Genomic DNA, 14647 nt, shown 5'->3' with positions numbered 1-14647 from the left:
CTAATACGTCATCAAGATATATTATAGTAAATTCTATATACGGGTAAAAATATTATTGATTATTTCTTGAAATTCGCTCGAAGCATTTTTTTAATTCTTGGGGCATTACATTTCATTCATAATATTAAAGGGTACTATAAAAGTTGTTTTATATCTATTTTCTTCTTTTACTGCAATCTGATAATATCCTGATTTCAATCAAATTTTGAAAAGATATTTGTTTTATTTAATCTTTTAATTAAATCACTTTTATTTGGTAAGAGATACCTAATCCATTTTAGTACCTTGTTAAGAGATTTATAATTGATGACTAATTTTGGAGCACCTCTTTCTATTTCAGATGCTTTCATCACATAGAAGTCTGTACAGCTCCAGGGTGATTTTGAAAGCCTTATTAGTACCTTATCCAAATATTCTTGTATTTCTTTTCTACAATATTTCTTTATAAATGTTATTAGATACCTTCCTCTTGGGTAGGCTCTGATACCACTTGTAAAGAATTTTGTAAAGGCTCGGATAAAGGTTCAGGTTGTACTGCTTGTAAAGGCTCAGGTTGTATCATTTAAACGTTTACTACTTGTATTCGTAACTGTATCTCTTATAAAGCGATCATACTTTGTCTATCAAGATAATGCATTCTTCTAACATGATGAATATGTTTATTCTTAAAATTTTCTTTAACATTTTTTATTGATTTTATAGTTTTAATATGTTGTAACAACTTTTTTGTTTTGATTATTTTTTTGTTTATCTTCTTTTCTACTTTTAGTTCTGAAGACTCAGTTATTAATCTTCTTATTTTCATTTCTATTGCTATCATTCTTGTTTTCATTTTTCTCCTAACAAGCTTCAAAGAAGTAAAATTTTCTTGAAACTATTTCATGTTATAAGAATAAAAATAATAACTAAGAGAATAAAGAAATTATAAGAAAAGAAAGCATAAGATAGTAAGCTTACAGAGATGAACTTGTACTATTATTGCTTGCAAAGTTGGTACAAATTTGAAGATGATTACAAATATTTGGAGAGTTTTCTGGAGTAAAAAGATATAGAAGTAGAGAGAGCTTTTGAGCTTTCAAGTATTTGATGATTGGGAATGAATGAGGCCTTTGATATTTATAGACCCCAAATGATTACTATTTAGCTACTATTTATCGACAGTACTATTTGCTTTTACCGTTTGCCGACATTTACTATTTGCTTTTACTGTTTGCCGACATTTACTATTTTTTTACAGAGATAATTTTCTTTATAATTGGGCCTTTTACATTGATTTCATATACAATTCTTTCTACATTTCAAATGGGTCTTGGGATTCTTGATAGTAATGAGCCGAACTGGACTGGACCTCTTCGTCTTCCCCAAGAGGTACAACTTGTATTGCTTGTAGAGAGTTTCGAATATCTTCCTCTGAGATTGCTGCTGCTAGGGCTGCCATAATTTGTCGCTTCTGCGCTAAGAATTGGGTCACTTTTTTATAAGCTATTTGTTCATTCGTGGTTCTTGAGGCTATTATTGCTGGACACTTTTGTGATGTTGTTAACCATTGATCAATAGATGCTTTTCTTAGCAAATTTATATCATATTTATTCCACCATTTTATTTTTATTACTCTTACCAAATATTGTATATTTGGACATTCTTCATATGCTGCTAAATCATATTCCTAAGTCATAATCCAGCTTATTTTCATGATTGCTATAAAAGAAATGAATTTGTATTCTTGTAAGAATGATGAATTGCTTTTAAAATATTCATACGCCAGGCTGACTTCTTTTGGAAAAAAGGCTTCTATCAGTCCAAAATTCTGGAAGCATGATTGAAACCATTTGAAAAATTATAATGATATCCCCTTTCTGAACCAAATGAACCAAGAATGGGGACTTGGTGATAGGAATAAAATATGATTCCATGCTTCTTGGTAATCATAATAGGTATAGCTCTAATGTTCAAATTTTAACGAAAAGCTTTTAGACTGATATGGGGTAATTCCCATTCTTATAGAGATAATATTTTCATGATTTTTATTTTTGAATAAATGGGTTGTTTGGTGTTGGAATCTCTATAATGTGTCAATTCAATGGATCCGGTGTCTACTAATATGAATTCATAGAATTTTTGGATTTTTTGGAGGTTAATAGGAATATAATGGAAAGTATTTGAAAAAATAGTCTTGTATAAGATTTTTCTATCTTTTTTAAACCACTCTTTTTTTATAGTTAATATCCTGATAGGATTGGGTTTTTCATAGTAAGAAAACTGTTCTTTCAAGAGTTGAGTGTTATAGAGGTCAGAGGGTTGTAATAATGTGAATTTATTATTAGTAGTAATTTAAAAGCTCTTAGAAGGTGATGATGATGATAATGCTTTTACAACCTGTGACATAGTTATAGGTCTTAATGATAATGATTTTGCTGGTACAGGAGTAATAGGTAATTTTCTTTCTTTTATTTGGTCAAAAGATTGACCATAATCTTCACTAGAGGCTAGTTTTTGATCCATTCTTTCTTTGCAAAAATTCTCTAATAAGAAAGTTAGGGAGTGAATTTAATTGTCCTTTTATATGTTCAATAGTAAAATTAAAACATGATAAAATAGCTTGCCATTTTGTAAATATTTGTTTTGAAACCAGATTTTTGACATAATTTTTCAAAACGTTTGAAGCTGCTTTACAATCAGTTCTTATTATAAATATTTTATTAAATAAATCTTCTTGAAATTTTGAAACACATAATACTATGGCAAGTATTTCTTTTTTAACTATTGCATAATTCTTTTGAGTTTGGTTCCAAATTCCTGAATGATATTTTACTATTTGCTCTTTTGAGCTATTAGGAGGTATTTGTTTAAGAATTCCTCCATATTCTAATTCTGATGCATCTGTTTCTACAATTAATTTAGCCAATGGATCTAGTAGACTTATACAGGGTATTTCTTTTATCACATTTTTTTTATTATTATAGAAGTCATTTCTTCTGTCCATGGAGGTGTATTTTTTCTTAGTCTATAAGGTTCGCATGTGACTCTTATTCCAGGTAGGAATTCTGTCACATAATTTAAACATCCCAAAAATTTTTGTAATTATTTTTTATCAATTATTTTATTTGGAAATTTATCTGCAAATTTAATGACTCTTTTAATAGGTACTATAGTCCCTTGATAGATTTTATATCCTAAAAATCTTACTTTAGTTATAAAATTTTTTATTTTTTTTCTGATAAAACTAATCCTTGTTCTTTTATAATATTCATTAATTTTTCTAGGTGATATATATACTAATTTATCCCTTTTGAATATACTAATACGTCATCAAGATATGATATAGTAAATTTTATATGCAGGTAAAATATATTATTCATTATTTCTTGAAACTCGTTCGGAGTATTTTTTAATTTTTGGAATATTACATTTCATTCATAATGTCTAAAGGGTACTATAAATATTTTAACAAAAAATAAGATATTTATAAATTTTTTACTATTTAAAAAAACACATAAATTCTTATATATATATGTTAGTCTACAAAAGGATTATCCCCTCTTTTTCATTGGAGAATTAGAAATGTATGTGTTTTTATGAAAAATAATTAACAAATTATTTGTGAAATACTATTTTTTGTTTTGATTTTACGCTTTTTTTTAAATAATAAATGTTGACCATTTTCATTTCTTTAACTAGTATTATTTATTTAATTTTTTATTATGAGGGATTTAGATAATAATAATTGATATCACAAATAGTATAAGAGTTTGATTTGATAATTAAGAAGAGAAATGTTTCGTTAGATTTTTTATTTTATTAAATAAAATAAATATTTTTATGAGTATTTACGGATTTAAATTCACTTGCCACATTTCGTTTACATTATAAACGAGATGATTTTTCACGTATTTCATTTATGTAAACGAGATATGGCAAGTCAGGTTGACACGTGTTTCATCTCGCAGCCAGCGAATACTGATAGATGTCTCTATCTGGTGGACACCACTGGAGAAATCTCTGATAGATCCAGGACATCAACAATGGAGTGCAACCAGCGATATCCGTGACGCCCCGTTGAGCCGCCAAAGAAAGGGACTGATACGTCTAGGCCGGCACAGCCGAGCCCCAGAAAAAACGCTCTACATTTCGCAAATTCTCGGAGCAACAGTAGCCAACGAAGGTGCACTAGATTGTTCGACTTGTCGGTCATCAGATACCCTCCGATCAGTAACATGATATAACACATGGCGTACTGTCAGAGGATCTCAGGATCGTCTGTCTGGGGCATCTGGCGGACACGATCCCGTAGCCACACAAGTTTCAGCGTGAACGACTTCTTTCTCTGCGCCGCGTGTTGTGCTGCCACGGGAGGCTTGGTGCCGAGGAGCTGCTCCACCAACGCCCACGTCTCCATATGGTACCACCTACCAAACTCATGGAAGCACCCCCTGACAGGGTTACTGTGTGCGCGTAGGCTTAGATGTGTCTTACAGGGTGATAGTGACCTCACCCCACGGGAGATGAAACGTGTGCGTCTCTCGACGCCGTCGCTCCACCAATGCCGAAATCAGGGAATTGTCAAAAGTAAAATCCTTGAGGGGCACGGTATCGCCGAATCCGGCCTCAGCCAGATACGGGACGATAGCGTCCAGTGGAGGTAAAGTATGGCTAACTCGTCGGGGCAGTAGGAGGTGAGGCCTCTGAAGAATGACAAACAAAAATATTTTAGCTTTAAGAATATAGTATTTCAACTTTCTAGCCTACACATGTCTCTACATTACATATTCGATAATAGGCAAATCCGAATTATAGCGTTATAACTACTAACAACATAGCACAGGAATAACAGAGTTCCAAACTAATAATATTTATGTCATACCAACCTAGCACAAGCGGATAGAGTTCTAAATTAAGCCTACAGACCTAACTCCTAACTTATATACCAATGTTCCAGATCTTCATGACTACCCTAACAATGGCAACATCATTAAATTTAACAACTATAACGAAACTAACCTCGAAGTCAGCCGTCCTGACGTCGTCTCATTCAGCCTGTTTATGTCCCTGTCATTCCCCACTTGGCGCGCCATCACCGCTTGAGTCAAAGGTATAGACAGGAAGGGTTAAAAGAAGGGAGAAAGATGTTGACAAAGTGAAACTGGGGCCTGGAATTAAGCTGTAAACGACTTCTATATATAAGCGCGTACGGACCATATCTCGTTTACAGTATAAACGAGATGATACGAGATATGTTAAGGGAATTTAAATCGGTAATTTTTCAGAAAAATATTTATTTTAGTTAATATTATATTTATTTTATTTATTAAAATAAAAAATCTATTTTTGTTAGAAAATTAATTCTTAAAAGATGCTACCTAATTTATTTTCCTAATTGAAAAAGGACTATGCTTTAAGAATTTTAATTTTATATGAATATAAAAAATGTTTAGTGCATGAATAATGCTATTTTATATTTAATAATCACTGAAAAGGGAAAAAATAATTTAAAAAATAGGAAAAAAAAAAGCAATGTGGTGTTTTCTTTTTTATTTTTTGGCGGGACAAATGAAATTGATCTAAAAGCTGGAAGATACGGCGTGGGAGGGAAGGAGGTAGCAATTTGCTTTGCCTTGGAAATTGCATTTGAAAGAGTGAAAGACGAAGCCATCTTCAATCCAAAGAGAGAAAGAGTTTCAGAAACACCCGACAACCTTTCACCGTGGTTTCGTTATGCCGTGCCAGGACTCGGAGCTGAAGGCGGCGAAGACTGCGTACCGGAGCGCCAGGGTTGAGGGTAACCACCGCGAGGAGGCGCGTTGGGCCAACGTCATTGGCGACATTCACAAGAACAGAGGAGAGTACGTGGAAGCCCTCAAATGGCTCCGAATCGATTACGATGTTTCGCTAAAATACTTGCTGGAAAAGGATTTGCTCCCTACCTGCCAATCCATCGGCGAGATGTACCTCCGCCTCGAGCAGTTCTCTGAAGCTCTAACTTACCAGGTAATACTCTAATTTCTTCTCCGTTTTCTTTCCAATTTGTTCCTCAACGTTGTGAATTTTCCTCTCTCGATTGCAGAAGAAGCACTTGGAGCTTGCAAGAGACGCTGACGATGTGGTTGAGCAGCAAAGAGCGAGCACGCAGCTAGGTCGAACATACCACGAGCTGTTCTCGAGATCCGATCACGACCACAACTCAATTCGCAACGCGAAGAAGTATTTCAACTTCGCAATGGAGCTTGCAGTGGCTCTGAAGAAGAAACCGCCAAGCAGCAAGTCTTCGTTCCTGAAGGAGTATATCGATGCGCACAACAACAAAGGGATGCTGGAAATGGAGCTCGATAACTTCCAGGAAGCGAAGGAGATACTAACTCGAGGGTTGGAAATTTGTGATGAGGAGGAGGTTAGTGAATTTGATGATGGGAGGAGCAGGCTCCACCATAACCTTGGGAATGTGTACATGGAACTCAGGAATTGGAATGAAGCTAGGAGGAATATCAAAATGGACATTCAGATTTGTAACAAGATTGGCCACCGTCAAGGGGAAGCGAAAGGGTATATCAATCTTGGGGAATTGCATTCCAGGACTCAGAAGTATGAGGAGGCAATCTGTTTTTATAACAAGGCACTTGGTTTGGCAAGGTCCTTGGAGGATGAGGATGCTTTGGTGAGGCAAATTGAGCAGAATATTAGGACTGTAAAGGAAGCTGTCAAAGTGATGGATGAGATAAAGAAGGAAGAGCAGAACCTCAAGAAGCTTAAAAGAGATATCGCCGCTGCCAGAGGGACACCTAATGAGCGGAAATGCCTGCTCCAGCAGAATGGCTCTCTTGAACGCCTTGTGGAGAAGTCAAGAATGATATCTGCATGGGAGAAGGTATTGGATTCTTCCATTTTGTATTTTAATTCTGTTATCTAAATGTCCTGTCTATCAAGGAATTTGCACCTGATAAACTTGCAGTGTACAAGTGTTAATAATGAGGACGTCATGCACTACAGTCAATTATATTATCATGCAACAGAGTATATTGTTAACCAGCATGACTACATGACCTATTCCATCATATTGATTTTTGCTTAAACTTTTCAAATTCATTTTGGCATGCCTAGGGATGTCTTTTCAGTCTGTTCTGTTGATGTCAATTTAAGCTTCTTACGTGCTGCCTGTGCATTTACTCATATGGTTACTTTCGGATTAACTAAATGTGACCATGATGTTAATTTTGTTTAAAGCATGGTTGTTTTCCATCTGAAGGGCTCTGCTAATCCATGAATTTACTATTAAGTATTAGCATAAAGAGGTAGATTACTATCATGCACATGTTACTCTCAAAATTGATTATATGATTTTCTTCATCCACAGTTCATAATTTGAGTACCTGTTAGTTAGTGCATTGACATTTTGAAGCTATGATATGTTCTGTGTGTGATTGTCAATGTGTCTTTTCCTATTAAATAATGTTTTGTTTAGCATTGCGAATTTGCAAAGGAGAAAAAGAGAATAGCAAGTGAACTTTGTGACAAGCAAAGGCTTGGTGATTCATATATGGATGTTGGAGAATCATATCAGAAGCTTAGAAAATTCAACAAAGCAATCAAATGGTACAAGAAGAGTTGGGAAATGTACCAAACAATTGGCAGTTTAGAGGTAAATATTTCGTTATTCCATGATATAATTTTAATACTTGTCGTCTTTTATTTCTGGCACCAATTAATGTGTTACCATTCCAAACTTAAAACCCCATCAATGATTATTTTGTTATTCTATGATCACTAATATAACGTGAGTTTATTGCCACTTTATAGTTTATACATGATTAGGATGTTGCTTGTTGATTCTTATGCTTTCTTAGTAATGATTACAGGGTCAAGCATTGGTAAAAATCAATATTGGCAATGTTTTGGATTCTGCTCAAAAGTGGAGACAAGCATTAGATGCATATACTGAAAGCTATAGGTAAATATGATTGATATAGCAATATCCATATACGAAAAGCTACCAGTAAATTATTTTTTTTTCTTTTTCATCAAAATAAGAGGCAAAGTCATGGGGAAAAAGTGGTAGTAATCTCATGCTTTTGACACATCTAATTCTAGGTTGCATAAGACACTTGATCACTCTTAAGTTGTTAAGTGTGCTATGTATTGTGGGAGCACTGCAGTTGTTTTGCAATGTGTGAAACAAAATTACCAGAGGAAGGTTCTCATTTAGCTGTTTCCTTGCTGTGTTGATGACTCAACCATATCATGGGGGTTCGGCTATATTTTTATGTTGGTTGCCGAAGACCTAACACAACCCTCCTCCTTTATCCGGGCTTGGGACCGGCTATGTACCGCAAGTGTAACATAGGCGGAGTTTGATGACTCAACCATATGCATGAGTAAAATATATTTCTGTTATATAGTATTTTACTGGGTTCGTTAAATGTCATAAAACTGAAATTGTTAAAGATTAAGTAAAGAATGCAGCACAAATTCTCAAGGCGCTTCAAACAGTTGCAGCTGCAGTGACAATAGCTAAAACCTGATCTCCTACAAATTGCAAGAATCATTTTTGTTTAGAGTTGTTGGCAAAATGCATCCTTGTTGGCTTCCTTTTGATGGTTTCGTATGTACTACTATTGAGTTCCATTTCATTGCATATTGCAGGATTGCTGTTGAAGCTCAACTTCCTGATATACAGCTTTCTGCATTAGAAAATATGCATTATAGTAACATGATAAGATTTGATGATGAATCTGAGACAAAGTAAGTTATGCACAGAAGCCTGTAAACCTTGTAAATAATTTCTTGCTGTTAAATTACTCTTACAGAAGGGTCTCTTGCTGGATCTGTACCTAATATTGTTGATCAATTGTGATCCTTTGTAGGAGGTTGAAAATTTTAATTGATAAGCTGAAGAACTCAATAGAAGATGAGTCAGGTGCTAAAAATATGGCAGAAGATTGTTGCTCTGAGACTGATACTGAGGCAGACAATAATCTGTCAATAGCTGGGTCTGATGATGACCTTTGCTCTCCACATACCAGTTCTAGATCAAAAGCTCTATCTACTGGAGAAGAATTTATAGATGACATGCCGCTTCTGTCAATCTATCAGTCCTTAAAAGGCTCATCCAGAAAGACAACAGGTCACATGGAAGATCTTACCAACACCAAGCAAGCTGATAAGTCATCCAAAAGTCTTACAAATTTAACCGGCAATCATCAGGCAGTTGTTGGACGTAAACGTGTCCGTGTAATTCTTTCTGATGATGAAGATGAGATGGAGTGTTCAAGCAAACGGAGTCATGATTGCGTGTTAGAAGACAGGTCTACTTATGATGCAAGTATGTTTTTCATCGTTACTTGCTTTGCTCTGATCCTTACACACTGTTATACAAAAATTATATACTGATGAAAAATTAGTCTGATTGCAGATATGAGTAAAGTGAGTCCTAGTAACATTAAGGTAAATAAAGCTCTAAAATATGTTTGCTTGTGTGTAAGTGTTACATGATTAACTGCTTGTGGATGCTTACAGTTTCTGGGATGGCAGGTTGTCTCAGAGAATGGATCCAAACTTCCAATTAATGTTGAAGAAAGTAGCAGTTCTTTCAAATGCTGGAGTCCACATACACTTGCTAAAACTTGCAGACATTCCAGATCCACGAGCAATGACCTAGTTGCTGAACTTGATCTTCCTAGTGGTTCTAAATGCAACACAGATGCCTCTGGTAAACCAAGTGATGCTGCCCCTCCTGCGTCAAATAGTTCTCAATACGATGTGAGTTCTACAGTTAATTCATGGTTCCAATTTGTCCGGTTCAAATTTTCACCTTTATTGCTAACTAATATTTTAATCTCTGACCTCCTTGCTCTCTGGTTGCAGAAATATATTGAGTGCCAGATTGGGAATGATCTAATTCACATAGAAGCAACCTGGTGTACTGCCAGTGATAAGCTGGATATTGAATCTTTGAAAGCTGTAGCTGCATGCTTATACTATCTACAACTTCCTACACAAAAGAGATCAGATGGTAGGCACTTCCTAGTTTAAAATTGTTTTCACCTTGTCAGTTATATTTGCATAGGATATCTTGCCAGTTAAAACTAAGAATCCAAGATTTTATTACTTCATATTTTGTTGTTGCAGTTATCCTTCAGCTTACCTGATTACTAATATGATTTTATGGGTAGGTCTGTTGCCTGTTGTTCAGCACATTTTATGTGCTGGAAGAGATCTAGAATCCCTAGAAACTGTTGAAAACCTTCAGATATGCCTGGGAAATGTCACAGTTGAAGCATCCATTGATGGTATGCAATACTAATGCTTTTACTTTTTTGTTTGTTATTCTATAACATCAATGCCATTTTCTCAACTAGTTTTTCAAATTTTATTTGGCTGTTTGACAATAACTATATCTTTAGAGATATAGAACGTATTTGAAGCATATGCTTATTTTGGAATTCTAGACTAGTGGAGTATTTTTTGTTGTCTCTGGATAAAATTTTATTTAACTAATTGTCATTTTATATTCAATTATCTTGCAATTTATTTAACCTTAGGAGACAGCAGAATTTGTTTGTCAAATAAGGCAAGCATTGCCTTCTGCTGTATTGGAGCTGTATTACCATAAGTTTTTTAGTCTTCATCTGTTTGTCTCCAAGTGAGAAAGGCATTTGATCTACATTGTTTACAGGATGGATTCATAAGCGCCTCATAAAAATGTATGTAGACTTTTGCAAGCAGCTGTCAGAGAAGCCAAATATGAAGGTACTGAAGAAACTCTACAATCTAGAGGTAAGGATATTCACTGTATGCCAGTATCAATTCTGTTGTTGTCACTTCACAGTTTAGGTATTACAATGTTAGGTCTGATTTTGTCTATTTTTTTCCCCAATAGGTTTCGGATGATGAAATAGTAGTGTCTGAGTGTGACCTGCAAGATTTGTCTATAACCCCATTGATAAATGCACTGCAGTCCCAAAAAGCATTTTCAATGCTTGACCTCTCTCACAATTTGTTAGGTACTGTACATTTCTCTGATTTGTCATCTTTATGTTTATGATTCTGTTACGATACTCTTGTATGCAGATTGTCTAGTTACTCTATTTCTTTTCAGTTTTTTTATTTCGTCAATGAAGTCATTTGTTTGGTTATAAAGTGTCATCTGTATTATAATGATAAAGTTTGATAATAATTCTTTGGCAGCTGATTAAAAGAATACTAATCCATAAAAAAAACTTCAATAACTAATAATGCTTGTCCTATTAGGTGGATGTCAGGGACAGAAAGTAAATTAACTGGTGAAATGTATTAAATAGTTTTTAATTGGACATATATTAGGAAATGGGACAATGGAAGCACTTCAGAAGGTCTTCACAGCATCAGACCAACATTATGGTGACTTAACACTCGATTTGCATTGTAATCGATTTGGTCCAACCGCTCTGCTACAGGTATGGTACCATTCGTTTCTGTTTTTCTTACATTTTTCACATTGGTTGTTTGTTACATTTGACAGTCATACTTCATTTATAGAAGGATATTTCCAAAATTTGAACTAGAAATGAGTATAGTGAAGGTATACCTTTAATATTAGTTGTAATGTTCTATGAAAAGACATTGAATTTTCACTCTTCAATCACTAGAACTCGGCTAAATTTGACCATCTATTAAACATGCATTTCATTATTTTTCTTTTCAAATCCATCAGGAAATAATATTCTTATCAATATATTAATCTATGATATGGTTGGGCTTCTTCCCAAGTTACTAATATAATAACTTTGTTTTTTCCACATCAGATTTGTGAATGCTCAGTGCTGTTTGATAGACTGGAAGTGCTCAACATTTCTGGAAATCGTCTTACTGATGCATGTGGATCTTATCTTTCAACTATCTTGAAAAAATGTAAAGGTATTAGCTACATGACCAGAGGTTCTGTCAATTTGATATAGTTTCTTTTTATCTTGTGGTATAAATGGTCTGATTTATCAGTGAAAGTTATCTGTCTGAAATTTAGGGTAATAGTTTTGGAGCTATGGTCTCTTGAATGTGCTTGTATGTGGAATCTTGTTGCAGATAGGTCCTTAATTTAATTTTTGGATGTTCTGTTTTGTAGCCCTCTATAGCTTGAATGTAGAGAACTGCTGTATCACATCCAGAACTATTCAAAAGATTGCTGATGCACTGGACTCTACATCCGTACTTGCTTATCTCTGTATAGGTGTAATGAATTTGTCATTTGTTTTCAACTCAGTGATGTAAGTAAATTTCATATTTTAACGAGTATTCTACATTTAAACATTTAACAGGACATAACAGCCCTGTATCTGGAAATACTATAGTTAATCTTTTGTCCAAGCTTTCCACTTTGAAAAGGTATGTATAGTCAATAATACCAATGGCACCATCAAGCTCAATACAGCATTGTTACATAACCTTTTTTAGGTCATTTGCAAATTTAAACTAAATATGCCCACTGTAGGTTTTCGGAGCTGAATCTCAGTGGTCTAAAACTAGGCAAACCAGTAGTTGATGCCCTTTGCCAGCTTGCAGGTACCTTGAGTTTATCAGGACTAATTCTTGGAGGTACCAGTATCGGAACAGTGAGTAAAATCTGTAATTGCCATGCATTCAATTTATTCTTAATACCATTCTTGTTCTATTACCTTGCTCTCCTGACTGGTTTTGTTGTCATTCTGCAGGAAGGGGTAATGCAATTAGCAGAACCATTGCTGAAAGGGGCTGAAGAGTTTGTGAAACTTGATCTATCATATTGTGGGCTCACATCAAACTTTGTTTCAAATATCAATGTTAATTTGTTTTGTTCCATCCTTGAGCTGAACCTGGAAGGAAATCCTATTCTGCCTGAGGTTCGTTTGGCTGCAATCATGGATTTCATTTGCTAATATTCTTTTAAAGCATGTGTTATCCATTTTATTGATTGCTTTGTCATTCAGCACAGACTCTAGCTTCTTAACATTTCTTTACTGTTAACACAAGTTTGCATTTTCTATAGTTTTAGCTACAGGTACTACTGTGCCCATTTTACTAATTTATTTGTGTAACACAACCAGTTAAGTTTTATTGTCATCCATGTTGTTTAAATATCTCTAATGGATACAGGGCGGAAATACTCTATGTTCTCTTCTAGTAAACCCATCATGCTCTCTCAAAGTGTTGGTCCTTAGAAAGTGTCAACTTGGGCTCGCTGGGGTTCTCCACATAATTGAGGCACTCGCAGGTAGGTATCAAATCATAGTTCACTGTTTAAAAACTAGTGCTATTGGTTGGTAAATTTTTTTCCTTTAATCAGAGAACAACAGCCTGGAGGAGCTTAATCTTGCTGATAATACTGTACCAAATGAACTTTATTCTCTAAAATCCGACTTAACAGTAAAAGGTGACACTGAAAAACACGACCAGATACTTGATACGATTAAGTTGGCGGGTAATCAAGAGGTCCATTGCTCTGTAAACTTGGACTACCATCAGCTTGAAGTTGCTGATAGTGAAGATGATACAGTTAAAGCAGCTGCTTCTGGAATAGATGACAGTGCCAGTTCGTGTCAAAGAAATTCTTCATCTGCAGAGTGCCTTTTAACTCAACAACTTGCAGTGGCTATTGGTAAGGCAAAGAAATTGCAATTACTAGACCTTAGCAACAATGCTTTTTCATCGGAAGCTGCAGAAACTTTCTATAATTCCTGGACAAGTGTACGGGTGCCAAGTCAGAAGCACATTAATGAGGGGATTATGCATTTCTCAACAAAAGAAAAGAAGTGCTGCAGAGTGAAACCGTGCTGCAAAAAAGTCCTGCCTTTATAGTAGTTTCCTCACGAAAGAATTAGGCAATATTCCAGCGAATGGTTGTTCTCATTGCTGCTTTATTTATGATTATGCCTCTCCGCTATAACTGTAGCCTCTGCATGTTGCTTGTGAGGAGGTGCATGTGCTTCAGCTTCATTTGTATATATTATCTCACAGGAAAGGAAATGTTGATTTACTAGCCTAACGAGCTTTGCTGCAACTCATGCAATGTATGAGTCATGCGCTGCATGTATTAACTTATCGTTATTTTATTTATTTATTTTTATGGTGCATTGATTGAAATTTTGATCTGGGTAACAATTGGAATAGCTCCCCTGAATTTTTATTTGGATCAAAGATAAATTATTAGTCTATTTAGGGTCAATTATTTTCCTTAGGTATCTCCTTGAAATAATTTAGTTTTAATATCTTATTAAAATAATAAAATTTTACTTTTTTCCGATCAGGAAAATTTTACTTTTTTTATTGGCCACGAATATTAAAATTTTACTCGTTTAAAGAGTTTAGAGTGATGCCCAAAAAGCCGCCAAGGAAAAACAACTATTTCAAAACCAAAACCCAAATGCGGCTACTCTAATACTTTTTTTTTTTTGGTAATCTCTAATATTCTTTTTATTTTATGTTTTTTGTTAGAGTTCTGAATTTTAGTTGATTCTCAGACCCAAGTAGACTGGCTAATTGGCTATCCCTTTTTCAATAGAATTGATCAAAATCCAAGTTCATTTTTCTCCAAAACGTTAAACTCATTAATCTATGGAAAGATGATAATGCTACTCCTAATTTGATAATGTCACTTTTTTCTATAAATTTATAAAAAATTCATATAAAGAATGATATTATCAATAAT

General features: G+C 34.6%; 1 protein-coding gene across 2 annotated transcripts; it reads left to right on the top strand.

Annotated features, from left to right (window-relative positions):
* Positions 1 to 5483: 5483 nt before the first annotated feature.
* Positions 5484 to 14072, top strand: LOC112791139 (protein TONSOKU). 2 transcript variants are annotated; one of them, XR_011880262.1, is made up of 20 exons: positions 5484 to 5985; positions 6062 to 6859; positions 7454 to 7630; positions 7848 to 7939; positions 8632 to 8730; positions 8853 to 9310; positions 9401 to 9432; positions 9520 to 9747; positions 9853 to 10000; positions 10161 to 10277; positions 10664 to 10764; positions 10868 to 10991; positions 11311 to 11423; positions 11772 to 11883; positions 12089 to 12193; positions 12282 to 12348; positions 12455 to 12558; positions 12675 to 12842; positions 13096 to 13213; positions 13286 to 14072. XR_011880262.1 is itself a non-coding variant. In XM_025833857.3 (20 exons), the coding sequence occupies exons 1-20, from the start codon at positions 5713 to 5715 to the stop codon at positions 13795 to 13797; spliced, it is 3963 nt and encodes a 1320-aa protein (XP_025689642.1). In that variant the 5' UTR covers positions 5484 to 5712; the 3' UTR covers positions 13798 to 14072. The 2 variants fall into 2 exon arrangements, 1 of the variants encoding a protein (XP_025689642.1); XM_025833857.3 differs by having other exon boundaries at positions 12455 to 12575.
* Positions 14073 to 14647: the final 575 nt, after the last annotated feature.

The sequence above is a fragment of the Arachis hypogaea genome, chromosome 3, assembly GCF_003086295.3.
Source record: "Arachis hypogaea cultivar Tifrunner chromosome 3, arahy.Tifrunner.gnm2.J5K5, whole genome shotgun sequence".
In the NCBI taxonomy this organism is placed as follows: Eukaryota; Viridiplantae; Streptophyta; class Magnoliopsida; order Fabales; family Fabaceae; genus Arachis; species Arachis hypogaea.
Note: the sequence above shows the minus strand (reverse complement) of the source record. Positions and strands in the feature narration are given on the sequence as shown.